General features: G+C 41.9%; 1 protein-coding gene and 1 long non-coding RNA gene across 2 annotated transcripts; one reads left to right on the top strand and one right to left on the bottom strand.

The window, feature by feature from the left end:
• Positions 1-6,359: 6,359 nt before the first annotated feature.
• LOC136435689 (uncharacterized) lies at positions 6,360-7,414 on the top strand. Its single transcript, XR_010755884.1, has 2 exons — positions 6,360-6,591; positions 7,209-7,414. It is a non-coding gene; the product is annotated as an uncharacterized lncRNA (long non-coding RNA).
• A 1,136-nt stretch (positions 7,415-8,550) lies between these two features.
• LOC136435960 (citrate lyase subunit beta-like) lies at positions 8,551-12,200 on the bottom strand. The gene is made up of 3 exons (XM_066429669.1): positions 11,652-12,200; positions 9,572-9,686; positions 8,551-8,774 (listed from the first exon to the last, which is right to left on the bottom strand). Exons 1-3 carry the CDS (start codon positions 12,198-12,200, stop codon positions 8,551-8,553), a joined length of 888 nt encoding a protein of 295 aa, XP_066285766.1.
• Between the last annotated feature and the right edge of the window lie 2,207 nt (positions 12,201-14,407).

Genomic DNA, 14,407 nt, shown 5'->3' with positions numbered 1-14,407 from the left:
CTGTACATGGAGAAATTTGAGAACAAAGCCCTCAGTACTTTCAAGGACACTCCCCCGGCCAACTGGTTCCGTTATGTAGATGACACTTGGTGCAGACTAAAGAAGAGAGTAGCTGATGATTTCTTTGAACATATCAACCAGATAGATGACAACATCAAGTTCACACAGGAGTCGAGTCAAGATAATATGCTCCCTTTCCTAGACACCAAAACCATCATAGAGAAGGATGGTCGCCTCCAGTTCGAAGTATACAGGAAGCCGACCCATACCGATCAGTATCTGGCCTTTGATTCTCACCACCCTTTGGAACACAAACTGGCAGTTATAAAAACTCTCTTTCATCGGGCAGACAACATCATCACCTCAGACACGGCCAAAACAGACGAACATAGACACCTCCGAGGTGCCCTGGGCAAATGTGGCTACCAAAGATGGACTTTCAACAAAGCCCTCAAACCGTCTGACCAGTCAAAGAAAACGCCTAAGTGTACACCGTTGACCAACAGAAACAAGGCCAACATCACTATTCCATATGTGCAAGGAGTGTCCGAAAAACTCCGACGGATCTTCCAAAACTTCAACATTGCCACCAACTTCAAACCTCAATCAACTCTCAGACAAAGACTGGTACATCCTAAAGACCGACCCCGCAAAGGCAGCAAGGCCGATGTCATCTACAGACTCAAATGTGAAGAACCCAACTGCAACAACACTTATATCGGGGAGACCAGCCGATCACTTAATGAAAGGTACAAAGAACATTGCGCTTACCGCTACTCCTCGGCCATTTTCCACCACCTAAAACACAACCAGGGGCACTCGTTCAATCTCGAATCCACTGATATCCTTGACCGCGAACCCCGCTGGTTCGAACGTGGAGTAAGGGAGGCAATATATGAGAGGATATACAATCAAACCCTCAACAGGAAAGGAGGGCTAAGGGTGGAACTGTCTGGCACTTGGGACATAGCCTTGGGGGCAAACCAGCTTTAGCTCCTATATTAAAACAATAGGAGCTATTGTCCCCTTTTACCTTGTCTTGAGTTGTCTAATTCGCTTTCTATTGGACTATCTAAAAATTTGTCTCTCCTTATTTGCATATCAATTCATAGTTCGTGGTTATAAACCTGCTGTTCAACTGATCTTGCTCACAGTCACTGACGAAAAGTAGTGGATGCTACTTGAAACGTCTGACCGTTTCCAAAACTCATATCCAGTTGTTTGAGTAATTGCTTTTTGGCGTATAATAAATTGACTAAGTTGGAGACGCCCACCAATAGGTAACGTTCCATCAACCGGATTGGACAAATTGTGGGCGTCTGCAACTAAGTCAATTAATTCGTTACTTAGTATACACCCCTACCCCTTGGGAGGCCACCAGGCAGTTTGTTTTCTTATAATTACCAGTAACACACAACACTGGTCCCACGTGCACTAAGCCAGATAATTTGTCAAGGTCTGGTCAAGACGGTTTAGCATTTCACCTTCCTTCCTCTTGCATTTCACCTCAAACACCTTCAAGTCAACCAAAATGCATGTCCTTTTCAATATATGTATTTATATTACAGTATTTGCTTCGGAATGACAGCCGGGTTCAAAAATAGTTAGATCCCAAGAACTGGGTGCCTTCGTGGAATTGGAACTGCTCGGCCGCCAACCCTAGGGAGTTGGTTGGCATCAAACAACTCCTCGGGTGGACGGAGCAGTACCAAATCCACGAAGGCACCAAGTTCTCGGGATCTAACTATTACTTTAACTTAAACCTTAGTCCATATACATCAGGGTACTCCAGCCATCACTCAACAGAGATAGTGGGCGTTATAAACTTCCTGGCACGTTTGACCGATTTCTGACGTCACGTATCCGTTATGACACGTGTCAATAAAGTCACGTGTCTGTAACTCTCGCCAGTGATTGGTCATTATTGATCCTGAAGAAGGCGACAGCGGTCGTCAAAAATTCGATCCGTGAATACCTTAGTGTTGGAAGAAAGTTTAGCTTTGTATTATGATTGCTACCAACAAAGATGAGCTTTCATTATATTACTTAAACTCATACGCCACAATCAATATAAACATTATGTTAATTTATCACCAGATGTAGTTTTAATAGTGTCTAAATGAGGTGTATAACGTTTGTTTAACGTACCTTCATTTTATTGATGTGATGAGCGTTGGTAACTCGTATGAGGTTGGAAAATCCCATGGATTCGCCGGGACTGAATGACTTGACCACTCGATGGACATATAGCTGCAGATGAAGGCATGCAAATAAAACAACGTCATTTACGTTGAACCTCTAGCACTACCAAACGTTTTTTTAATTTTTCTTGTTTTTCCTTCTACAAAGGAAGAATATTATTCTGTGTACAAGAATCCCTGTTTTGATCACAAACAAGAATCCCTGTTTTAAGCAGAAACAAGAAAAGCATCCAAGATTTTTTCTTCCTTAAACCAAGAAAGTTCAAGAAAATTATTCTGGTAGAATCAAATTTTTAAGAAAAAATATCTCAAGGAAAGAATCTGTAAGAATACCACATTTGACCAAAAAAAAATAATCTTATAGTAAGACTGAGAAAGAAACTTTTTCTTTTTTTTTCTATAAAATTCTTATTGGATAACATCATGCTAGAAATATTTTCTTTACTTCAGAAAAAAAAAAGGAATAGAATTCTTTGAGTAAGAACTGACATACAAAGACTTTTGCAGAAGGTTTCTTGAATTTTCTTGTTTTTCTTTGTATGAGAAAATATTTCTCAACATAAGAAAACAAGAAAAATAAGAAAAAATAAGAAAAAAAAGAAAAAAAAGAGGTAATGTGGTAACATACAAGCTGCACCGCAGGAAATAGTTACACGAGTAGACCTGTAAAGGAAGAAGTTGTGATTTTTTTCTCAAAGCAAAAAATCGAAAAATAAAAAAAAATCACTTGAATCAAGTATGATCAATGAATAAAAATGCTTTTTTTACACAACCAAGAGATTTATTCCACCTACGTTTCGGTGACCATCTGTCACCTTCTTCAAGGTAATTCTGACTGATTCACATAGCAATGCAGCACAGGTGTCGCTGCTTATGCATAGTAATAAGATGCATTCCCAAACGCAAAGTATTTATATATGTACAATTACAGGGGATGACACCTGTGCTGCAAACTATTCACGGATGCAAGTATCATCAAGTTGCTGAGCACACTGTCTTTTAAAAACAATCCTCACCTCATTTGACGCCAAAGACAGGCTTCTCGTCGTTTCGTGGTTGCCACGGACCGTCGCGTTCTGGATAATGTGACTGCGAACCTCAGAGTCTGTTGGGATCTTGTTCTTCGGCTGAGAATGGCGAAGGATGAACAAAATCTTTATCTGAATATAACATGAAATAGTTGGCAATAGTTACACGTGTGGCACAACGGCTAGAACTGTGGCGTACATTCGGCCGACAAAAAGGGGAGCCCGAGTTCGATCCCGGCCTGCCCTCAGACATGTTTGGTTGAACATGCGTCCGGACGTTGTGCCCTTGGGAAAGGCACTTTACACAAATTTCCTCACCTCACTCAGGTGTAAATGAGTACCTAGCTTTGGTTAGAGACGTCCCTCAGATAGGATGTTAAATGGAGGTCCCGCGTTTGGGGAGAGCCAAACCCCGCGCACGTTACAGAACCCACCACACCTTTCGAAAAAGAGTAGGGGCATGGTGTGCGATGGACCAAACCTTACAGTCTATGGTTTGACACCTTGACTTCAATCCTTTCACAAATGTGGTATATATGAATATCAAATAGATAAATAAATATAACAGTCCTTCGGCTTTGCAGGCACGCGGCGCGGCAGCATCTGTTTATATCACACCGAGCGACATGTCATATCTTTGCATATCTAGCTTCTAAGCGTACTTTAAAGCTATCCGGCGAAGATAATTATAACCCTTCTGAAATGAAGTAATGTATCAATAAGTTGATGGTCCTTTTGTCCCCTGACGGACTAGGTACAAATCACCGAAAACCTTTCATTGTGGACGGAAAAATAGATAAACAAAAAACATTCTACAAAATCACATGGTACTCATCAAAAGACGGTGGCAATCGGCAAGCAGAAGGTACGAGGGGTGATCAATAAGTCCTCACCCAGAAATAAGGTGCTCAGCTCAAATATCGGGGAATAATTTCAAAGCACAAGGGCTTTTATGAATGTCTACCAAAATTCAAGCAATTGTGATCATTAGTTAATTGTAACGTTAAATGAGGCAGAAGGATAAAGACATCGACAATTGAGATGCGACCAGAGATGTGCGGGCCAACTTGCTCTGCTGCAGGTCAGATACCCACTTATTTTTAGTTAAAATAAGAAGGGAATGTTCCTGAAACATTTTGACAAGGTCTTCGAAGATTTTATGCCGATTCGTGGCATGGGGAACTCAACCCACACAGCTCTGATCACAATTCAACCTTGTTTTTTCTCGCCACTTACCTACTGATTTTCAAATGGACGTCAACTGGAAAGTAATGACCAAAATAATTTGGAATTTGGTGGATATTGCTAAAAGACGTTTTACCAAGGAGGTTAAAGGTAATACTAGATGTTTATGCCACGAAATATGAGTTGTGTACCTTATTTCTGGGTGAGGTCAAGAACTTGTTGATCACGCCTCGTACTTAAAAGCACTTTTTGAGGCTTGAAAACTGGCCTCAAAAAAGTGCCAGTTTTTGAGGCATTTTTTGAGGCTTGAAAACTGGAAATGTTTTAATTGCTGTAATTTTTATGAAATTGACATATAATGCCACTGTTAACCACATTTGCGGATTTATTATCAAAAGTGCTCAAAAGCGGCACAAAAATAAGCTACACGGTAATCTTTTAGTTTCACGCGCCTAGTGTAAATAGACCGATACTATAGCCCCGCCCACCTCTGTCAAAACGTAGAAATGCAAAATTAAAACATAAAAATGCAAATATTTGATTGACATGCAGTCACTCTCTCATTGATTGAACCGCTAATTGTGATGGACAGTCAGGATCAGTCTATTAGGGCTTGGATTTTCTATCAGTTCTCACCACACACCACACAACGACATTGTATATTTGCTCCTTTCATGTCGATGTGTAATGGTATAGTGTTATACTCTGTGTAGGAATGACTAGAAATTTGAGATTTTTTATTCAAGTTTCAAGCCTCATAAAATGATCTGGATGCCTCTAACAGACGACGAGCAATATCAGCCTATTGTCCACTCAGCCGCTGCAAGTTGTCATTAGAATCTACCTTCTTTGCAAAGTCGGATTCCCCTTTCATCACCCTTGGATACATGGTCTTCTTGGTTACCCGGAAGACTGTTTGGTCTCGCTGATTGACCAGGATGTGTGAGCTGGTCACGATGGCATACTTGCCGCTGTTTCCCGCCTCCTCCACGCTGTCGAGAGAGAAGTAAGCTCTGACGGTGTCTCCTTCAGCTACAGGCCGCAGCTGCACAGCGTTGTAAATTCCCAAATGAAATCTAGCAGTTTCGGAGGACCTGACATACAAGGTTAAAGGAAAAATCAAGCTGACTTGAAATTTTGAAATTTTAACATAAAAGAAGCAAGTTATCTGTCAATGCATAATGCACATATTATTTCTGTACTCGAGTATTTGGTCTACAGTAGTCAGAATTTCTTATAGACAGATCATGCTATTCATATGGAAAGTATTTCCAGAAGGATTGCGAAGCAAGATTTGATATCGGAAGACGCTTAGACAGATTAATACAGCAGGGGAAGTTGGAACTGAACCAGTAAACCAAACTGTCCCGTATGTAAATGTGTTGAAAACGGTCGCCTTACTTTGACACAGCCAAAGACAGCGCCAATGTTGCAAGTAGATGAAAGGGAGGCTGGATCCCAGGCAGACCCATCTCCCTTGCCGTGACGTCATCACTGTTCAGCCTCCGAGCGTTTAGAAATGAAGAGTTCCAAGCTGCCCGCCATGACGAATCCAAGGTCACAGGTAAGATACCGGGGATCCACTCTCCTTCTTTCATTGAGTTGGCTGTGAGACCGCCTTTCCGCTGTAGTGGAGTTACGGTGCCCGAATCTTCCTCAGGTTTCCCGAACGTGTATTTCTCACTGTGATGCCGCTAAACAAACATTGTGATCCGCATAAAAACAAACACGGCGATCGCCATTAGTAATTTCTAGTATTTTCTTGTTCCCTGGGCCATAAATATATAATTTAATGCCAAAATACAACATCCTGTGATGTTTACTCATCAAAGCATAATGTATTCCGGTAGAATTTACCCTCCTTAATGGGTATTCCGGTGTGTTCCGGTGTATTCCGAGGTATTTCGGTAAAACGGCAGACCCGTTTCTCATTTATACTTACGGATCACTATGAAAAGTTACGTGTGCACAAGGTTTTCCGCCATCTTGCTCATTAGTGTACCACGTGACTGGGCTGACTCTGTCCCAGGGCACCCCAGACTTCTAGTACTTCCAGATGCGCAAAAGACATTGGGAACGAGGCATAGCTTTCACGCCTGCGCACTGGTGCCATTTACAAAGAGGAATGTCCAAGCTTGCAGATCGTGAAAACCGCTTCTTTTTACGGCGAATTTTCGGTGAGTTATGACTTTTTGAAATTATGAGTTGGTCTCAGGGGGGTGAGTGAAGACCTTAATGATGTCCTGGAGTAATTAGGCTGTAGTTTTCTTAATTATTTTTTCTGGAATTAGCCTATTTTTTTGGTGTATCCTGAGATGTTTTAGAGCCATTTTACAATGATGTCATTCAACGACGCGGCCGTATTTTTAACGACACGAAGGATATGCATGGGTATGTCGACACGAAATGTATGCATTGGTCTCGTTCCCTTAGATTCTATTGTATGGATTAATACAGATTGAGTATAGACACAAAATACTAGGATGTTCTAGACTTGAAAAATAGCTCTGCTCGAGCAGATTGAGTGTGTACAGGCTGAAATAAATAGATAATATCATTATATGCAAAAGCTAGCAGCACCACCACCCATTCCCACAGGTCAGTACTGGTCTCCTTGGAGTCCTGACATTGTAATTGTGTTTGAAGGAGCCTATAAGTAATTTAGCCTACTAGTACACTATCATCATAATCATTTTCAGAAAAAAGTAGATTGCATCAGTATGTATGTATGTATTAGATATGTCAGATAGTGTCAATACTGATAATATCAACATGTTGTTCATATGCACTTCAGGTGTCACAGATGGAGGAGCACAGAGAATACCTAGTGACTGTCTACAGAGTGTGCAGTATCAAGATGAAAGGATGGTAGGGCATATTAATGCCAGAACATGTGCAGCAGAAAATAGAAAGTGACTCAGATTAAAACTCTGTTTATGCTTTAACTGTTGTTCAATTGAATGTTCAAAATGTAAATAAAACTTCACTGTACATGCTGAATACCAGAAAGTCTCTGTCATGTTGATATATAAATTTTTATGGTCACATATTATACAGAACTTATAAGTTATATCCTGTACAAGTTGCCTACCTGGCCGGTTTGACTTTACCCAGATATAGTTGAGTATAGAAATTGCAAATGCATTCTCTGTAACCTCAAATATGAACCATGCGCATAGATAGATATCTCCTTTTCCAAATGAATTTTGTGAAAGAGAGGCATTAAAAAAGGTAAAGAAGTTATCCTCAATTGAGGTGAGGCATATCAACAATTTTGGACTGAAGTCAATACATACATGTACACATGCAGTGTAAAACAAAAAATCTGTAACAAGATGAAAATATGGGCCTGTCACATAATTTGGCAGTTTTGTAAAGATTGATACAACAGTGCTTCGAATCAGGACTATGGTACTGCCATTCAGTCTCTGGTATTTATAGGTTCCAAGGTAAGGTTCCAAGGTAAGGTAGCAGTTATCTTTTTGTTATACTAATTATTTATCATCTCTGCATGACAATCAAATCATTTAGTAGTTCATGATGGTAGAGGTTAAATCAAGTTACCTACAGTTTTTTGGTGTCATTATCTCCATAAGATTATATCATTGATGGGCATTGAATACACATTGAAGACCTCTTAAAAACAGATTTATTTTTAGTCAGGTCATACCAATGATGGCATATCTACTAAATGAACAGTAAATTTCTGCTATCAAATGAACAGAAGATTATCACCTTAGTCGGGTCATTTGAACATCATTCCTCTCCGACTTCAAGCGTTAGTGTTTACATAGCGTCATTGCCGAAGACAAAACACAGACATCGCTTAACACTAGAAGCAGGGTCAAGAAGCTAGAAGGGGAAAACTGTCACACACTTAAGTGTGCTCTGTACCTAGAGCACTGTCTTGTCCATTTTTACGGCTGCTCCGAGAGCTTTCAGGGATAAGGGACTTGAAAATCGGACCAGGCGATATGTTTCGGCAACTAAAATTCCCCTGCAATGTGCGTATGTTCTGATCTCGTGGTCAAATTCTCGCGTGAGTGTGCGTGGATATCGAGAAATTCCCGTGAGTCATAGCGCGTAGCGGGAAAATTCAAGATGGCGACCAGGCACCGCTGGGAATAGCGTAAGTATCATAGTGCGGATGCTTCCAACGACTGGATCTTTCTGTGTGTCTCCAGGATGTGAGAGGCGCTGGGAAGATGAGGAGGACCAATGAACTGTCTGTATTCCTGAGCTGATCGCTGGTAGACTCTGACTCCTGCCGCGACTTGTTCGGCCCACTCTCTCTCTTGTCGTGTAGGGGTGAACAGCTGGTTTACAAATGGCACTAGCGATGGATGAAGCACCGCAATCCCTGTAAAATAATGACGAGCTTTGTTACACGACAAATGTACACGGTACAATGAATGGCAACTACTATCAAAACATGATACAAAATAGAGGAATAGAATAAAATTTGATATCCTAATTACTGATTAATAATATAGACCTCAACAAAGCTGGACCAGGATACGTGTAATGGTTTCATGTTTGAAGTTTGATATAGGACATAGTGCTTCCCGCACAGCATTACATACACACACACACACACACACAAACACAAACACACACACACACACACACACACACACACACACACACACACGCACGCACTCACACAAACGTATACACAAACACACATAACACATTCACACACAACACACACACACACACACACACACACACGTACACACACACACACACACACACACAATGTTACACACAAAATTCAACTTCAAATACCCCCAGATGACCCCGCGAGGGGCAAAGTAGAGGGGAGAGGTCCCAGGCTAAGGCGGGCAGGCCTCCAGCCTAGCACGGTATGACTCAATGGTGGAGGGAGCCGTCAGAACCGTGCCAGGCAGGGCGTTCCACGGGGAAAATACAAATATTTGTATGTATCTGTTCTGGCGCTGATTGTTTGAAGTTTGAGAAGGTAACTCCCCCGGATGCACCCCTGAGCTGGTTTCAGTAGACTGTCAGTGTTTTTATTGATATAATTGTGAAGTTTGTAGAAAATAAGGGAGGCGGGCGTTCCTCCTCTTTTTGGAGAGAAGGGGCCACTGCAGGTCATTGAGCATTTGTTATTCTGGGTCACTCGGGTGGCCCTACGCTGGACCGCCTCCACCGCCTGTATCCCTTTGGTGGTGTACGGGTCCCAGACGATGGCACTATATTCCAAGTGGGGCCGCGCCATCGCTTTGTAGCAATTGGCCTTGACCCTGGCCTAGATGGACAGTGGGTCATATTGCGCCAAATGACCCCTAGAACCCTACCGGCTTTGCTAGTGGCGTGGTTGATATGGGTGTCCCATCGCAAAACGTCGGACAGTTGTATTCCAAGATAGGGGTGGGACTACACAGACAAGGTCAAAAACACAGAGACACCACACAACGCACACACAAACACCAACCAAATATAAACAGACACAAATACACAAACATATGGATAGGACCTTAAATGCATGTCCCGTGTGTAGGGAGAGCTAGAGCCACACCCCGCGTAAGGTAAAGAACCCACCCCACCTTTTGAAAAAGAGTAGGGGCATGCCCCAGTGTGCGATGGTCCAAACCTTACAGTCTGATCTGGGTTGACTTCTTGAAAAGGTAATAGTCACCTGTTATGTCAATCCTTCCACGAATGTGGTAAATCTGAATAAATAAACAAATGAATATGACATGTCATACCATCGAATCCAAGAGTCTTCATACGTTTGATGTCACGTTCTAGACGGGGGAAGTTGTCTAGGTAGGACACGGCGTTCATCGCAGGTATCCCCGCCTCTCTTGCAGCAAGAAGGACTCGGAGCTCTAAAGCATATGCAATGGGGCTGTCAGGTGGCCGTTGGAAAGAAGCAGAAAAGTCGGCATTTCCACAAAAGAGTCCGGCCATACGTGGGGATGCCTGGAAACGTATGTCGTTGTAATTTTAATCAGTTATGTATGTCTTTATGTCTGTATCTAGTGTTTCAATTCTAAAACTTAACAATTGTTTATGCACATCAATGAATGATTACCATTATTTTTATATGTTTGCCCCACTGGGCTAAGTACAGGTCACATGTAAACAACTATATACATATTCATGAGTATTACTGTATATACACATCTAGCATACTCTAGTACTTTCGACTTACTCTTGCTTCTTGGTAATTGTATAGATGTAGGAGGCTGTGTGATTAGTTAGAGTTGGTTTATCGAAGGCTGTAATTAAATAAATTTCTCTCTACTCTATCTGAAGTAGGGGAATTTACTTACCACATCACTGAAAATAAATATTCAAAGGACAGTCTACAATAAAATGTACTCCGTCTTCTACTTTACCTAGACTTCAAAATTGGCAGATTCTTTGCTCTAGAGGAGTGCGGTTATGTCTTCCTGATTCGATTCGCAATTTGTTGCAACTTGTCCTTAGTTTTGTAACGGTTGATCTGTGACGTACGTTTGTAATCTTTAGATTTTCTTCTTCGTTATAGGAATGTTTCAATAATCTGTACGTTCGTGCAATGTCCGTACCGCTATTTGAAAAACTTAGAATTTTGAATATTGTTGACATAAACAAATTTTAACTTGCTCTTTTCACATCCAAGTTTATTAACCATAATCTGCCTGATACCTTTGACGATTTTATTAATATTCGCTACCTGGAGTTTCACAATTAACAAACACGTCAAAGCCAAAAGTTACACATCCCTCTATACAGAACTTCTTTAGCCCAAATGAATGTAAAGGTGAAATGCATCAATGTTTGGAATAGTCTCCCCACCCTCCTAAAGAATTTTACTTCTGTGATAACCTTCAAATGTCATCTTCGAGCTCATCTCCTATCAAATCCCTACTACTTCTAAATGTCTCCTCTTATTAGTACATGTATGTCTCTGGTCTGAACATGATTTGAAGAAATATTCCTTGATTGTCCTTCTGTTTATATTTTGAGGACGATACTATTGTACTTTAATATTTCTAGATTTCGTTAAAAATAATTTCTTACGATTGATCTGTATTATATTATCAGTATTCGATTTTTCGTTATATAGTTGTTCATTATGTTTATTTCATCATTTGTTATATTTTTGTTCGTTATTTTATCATATCACTCTTGTAATCGACATTTGCAGGCTTCTTTCCTCCTCCTGCACATTCTTTTGTACTTAATATGTGAATAAATAAAACAAAAAACAAAGAAATGCTACCTTTGCTATGGTCGGTGCATGAAAGAATCCTTCCAGGTCTTCTATTATGGGGACGATCTTGCAGTGGCTGGGAGGAAGGTTGTTCCTTTTCTCCACCTCAGACAGGATTTCGTCGGCTTTCCTGACGTCGTCAGAAGAAGAGATTTTGGGTATGATGAAGCCCGTCAGGTCGGGATGGCAAAGGGCGTCTACTTCGCTCTGCAGTTTGTAGTCGTCTTTGATATCACTTAGGCGAACGTATACAGTCTGGCCCCGGAATAGACCGCTCTTCAGAGTCTCGGCGTACAACTTTAGGGCAGAGTGTTTCTTTTCTTTCGGTACCCCGTCTTCCAGATCCATGACGTAGGCGTCTGCTTTGGCCTTGCTGAACCGTTGGAGGCATTCAGGCGAATTCTTTAGGAACAGCACGGACCTCATGAGCGGAGAGGCTACGGATGACCGCCCCCTGCACAGGGACAGGCAGCCGCTAGGAGGCGTTGTCAACCAACTTGACGTCAGTATCATCTTGCGGATACTGCTCTGCGGCATGAGTCTTGGCATGAGCGCCATTTTGGTACAACAACTGTAGAAAGCGACAAGACAATTAGTTAAAATTTTACCAGCTATGAAAGAAGCAACACATTTACCAAAATGGTCCGACCGCATTGCAGTTTGTAACACACACACACACACACACACACACACACACACACACACACACACACACACATACACACGCACACTCATACACACACCCACACACACGCGCGCGCGCGCACACACTCACACACACACACACGCACACACACACATACACACACATACACAGTAAATTTGTTCAGAGTTCAGGATATAGGCGTAAGATGTTTCAGGACTGTCTCACAACACTAGGACATGTTTAGCCAACACAAGCTAGGAGGAACGGGTTGAAGTGTCAACAAAAGTGCATAGAAAAAAAGATGATCCGAAAATACTTGGAGTTGTCTAATTTAGTTAAGGTTCCGGGTCGGAGTTCAATTGTGACCGGGGGTTGGGTCATGACCCGGTAATCTGCCGGAAGTGCGTGGTCGTCACCCTGACTTCTGCCCGAGATTGCTTGGTGATGGTTTTAGCTGTGTATGAATATTTTGAATCTTCTGAAAAGCCCGTGAGTTGTAGTATTTTTGGGCGCGGTGCAGTTGGTTCGCTATCGAAGCCTTTTTTGTATTAGTCCGCGGGAACGGTGATGCGGTTTTCTCGCCTGATGACCCAAATAGCATCGTTTTTAATGCATTTTCACCGAATTTGCGTCATCGGAGATTGCGAAAAAGTTATCACATGACTTTTTTATTTTTTTCATTTTTCAGAGACACCATTTACTAAGCTTTCTCAGCATATATGCCGTGACCCCAGGAAAACTCGTTTTTTCCGAGCAGGTTCGATCAAAAAAGTGTAAAAAAATGATAATTTTCGGATGCCAAATTTACATTTTACTATGGTTTCTACCCAAAATAAAGGGACAACGGACAATACCGATAAATACATCGGAAAACAGCAGAAAACCGCTTTTCGACCATGTGATTACATTTTCCGTCCTACTTTTCTCGGCGGAATTGTAGCCCGTCGACCTGAGGGTGTCGGCCTACATACGAAATCGCAAAAAAACTCCGGTCCGAGACCTTAAAAGGACGGCAGCGGCTACGTCGATGACGTCATAGATGACGTTATTTCGACGCATTCGAAAGCTTTTATCAAAATCTGTAAGTTTGTTTGAAAAAACCCCGAAGTTTGCCCTTTTTTCTCTTTTAAATTCGATATATCCATGGACAGGTGCTTGGCGCCCCCCTCCCCCATGTGCCCCCCCCCCCCCCCCCAAACCTCAAATACGGCCATCTTTAATCATTTCTGGCCGCCAAACCGTTTTTAAAAGGAATTCACTGACTACGTCATTTGATGGAAGCCCATGTCTCAACTTGACCTTCGGTATGATTTTTGCGATGCCCCGCCTTTATGATGACTTAAATGGGTGAATTAAGCTAAAAACTAAGTGCTTTAAGCCTTCTTAAGGCGAAACTTGGTTATCTGACTTTTGGTTCATCGCTCCTTAACGTTGCGATCTTTTCTTCTTTTGATGGTGTGAAGTGACAGCCTACTAGGCGCGCTACACATCTCGGACGCACTTATTTAAACTGCCCGCTTCTAGCTCTGATGATATGCTCCAGGTTGCGCTTTGGACTGTGTCAGAATGCATTCTTTTACACATTTAGGGAGCATTGTGCTGCTTAAGGGGCCTTTACGGCGAAGTAGTGAAGAACTTGATGTCGGACGCGTTTGATTCGGAATGTGCGACCCGTGGTCTACCAGTCTATACCAAAATTTGACATATTCTTCGTTTCAGTTAAAAGCTACGAACTTAAAACGCGACCCCCTGCTGTTTTCCTCGAGAAGCATGACGTCACTGCGTGACGTCACCGACGCCAACTCTTAAAGAGGCTTTTCTGCCAATATGCAGCACCGAAACGACGGAAAGTCCGCATAATGTCCAAGCCAAGGGCATGAGCAGGCTCTCCATCCCGTTTTACCTGTTTTTTGAAAAGCGATGTCCTGAAAAATGATGTTTTTATCAATTTCCCTACTGTCACGTTGTTAAGGCCTGCACGTTGGCAAAATAGCCTCAAAACACAGTGTTTTTCACATGACTTTAAACCCCTGCTGCGGGAAAAGTAATAGTCGCAGATACGCCAAATTTGGATATATGGTGGATATAACTTTTCTGAAAATTTTGAACAAATTTTAAG

This window comes from Branchiostoma lanceolatum, chromosome 5, assembly GCF_035083965.1.
Source record: "Branchiostoma lanceolatum isolate klBraLanc5 chromosome 5, klBraLanc5.hap2, whole genome shotgun sequence".
NCBI classification, from domain to species: domain Eukaryota; kingdom Metazoa; phylum Chordata; class Leptocardii; order Amphioxiformes; family Branchiostomatidae; genus Branchiostoma; species Branchiostoma lanceolatum.
Note: the sequence above shows the minus strand (reverse complement) of the source record. Positions and strands in the feature narration are given on the sequence as shown.

What these genes read in the sequence shown, in the direction of transcription:
- LOC136435960 (XM_066429669.1), bottom strand. Translation starts at nt 12,200, where the DNA reads ATGGCGCTCATGCCAAGACTCATGCCGCAGAGCAGTATCCGCAAGATG. An exon ending in ATGCACCGACCATAGCAAAG is followed by an intron (nt 9,687 to 11,651) that starts GTAGCATTTCTT and finishes CTGTCCATCTAG; the next exon opens with GCCAGGGTCAAGGCCAATTG. An exon ending in GGCGGTGGAGGCGGTCCAGC is followed by an intron (nt 8,775 to 9,571) that starts GTAGGGCCACCC and finishes ATTATTTTACAG; the next exon opens with GGATTGCGGTGCTTCATCCA.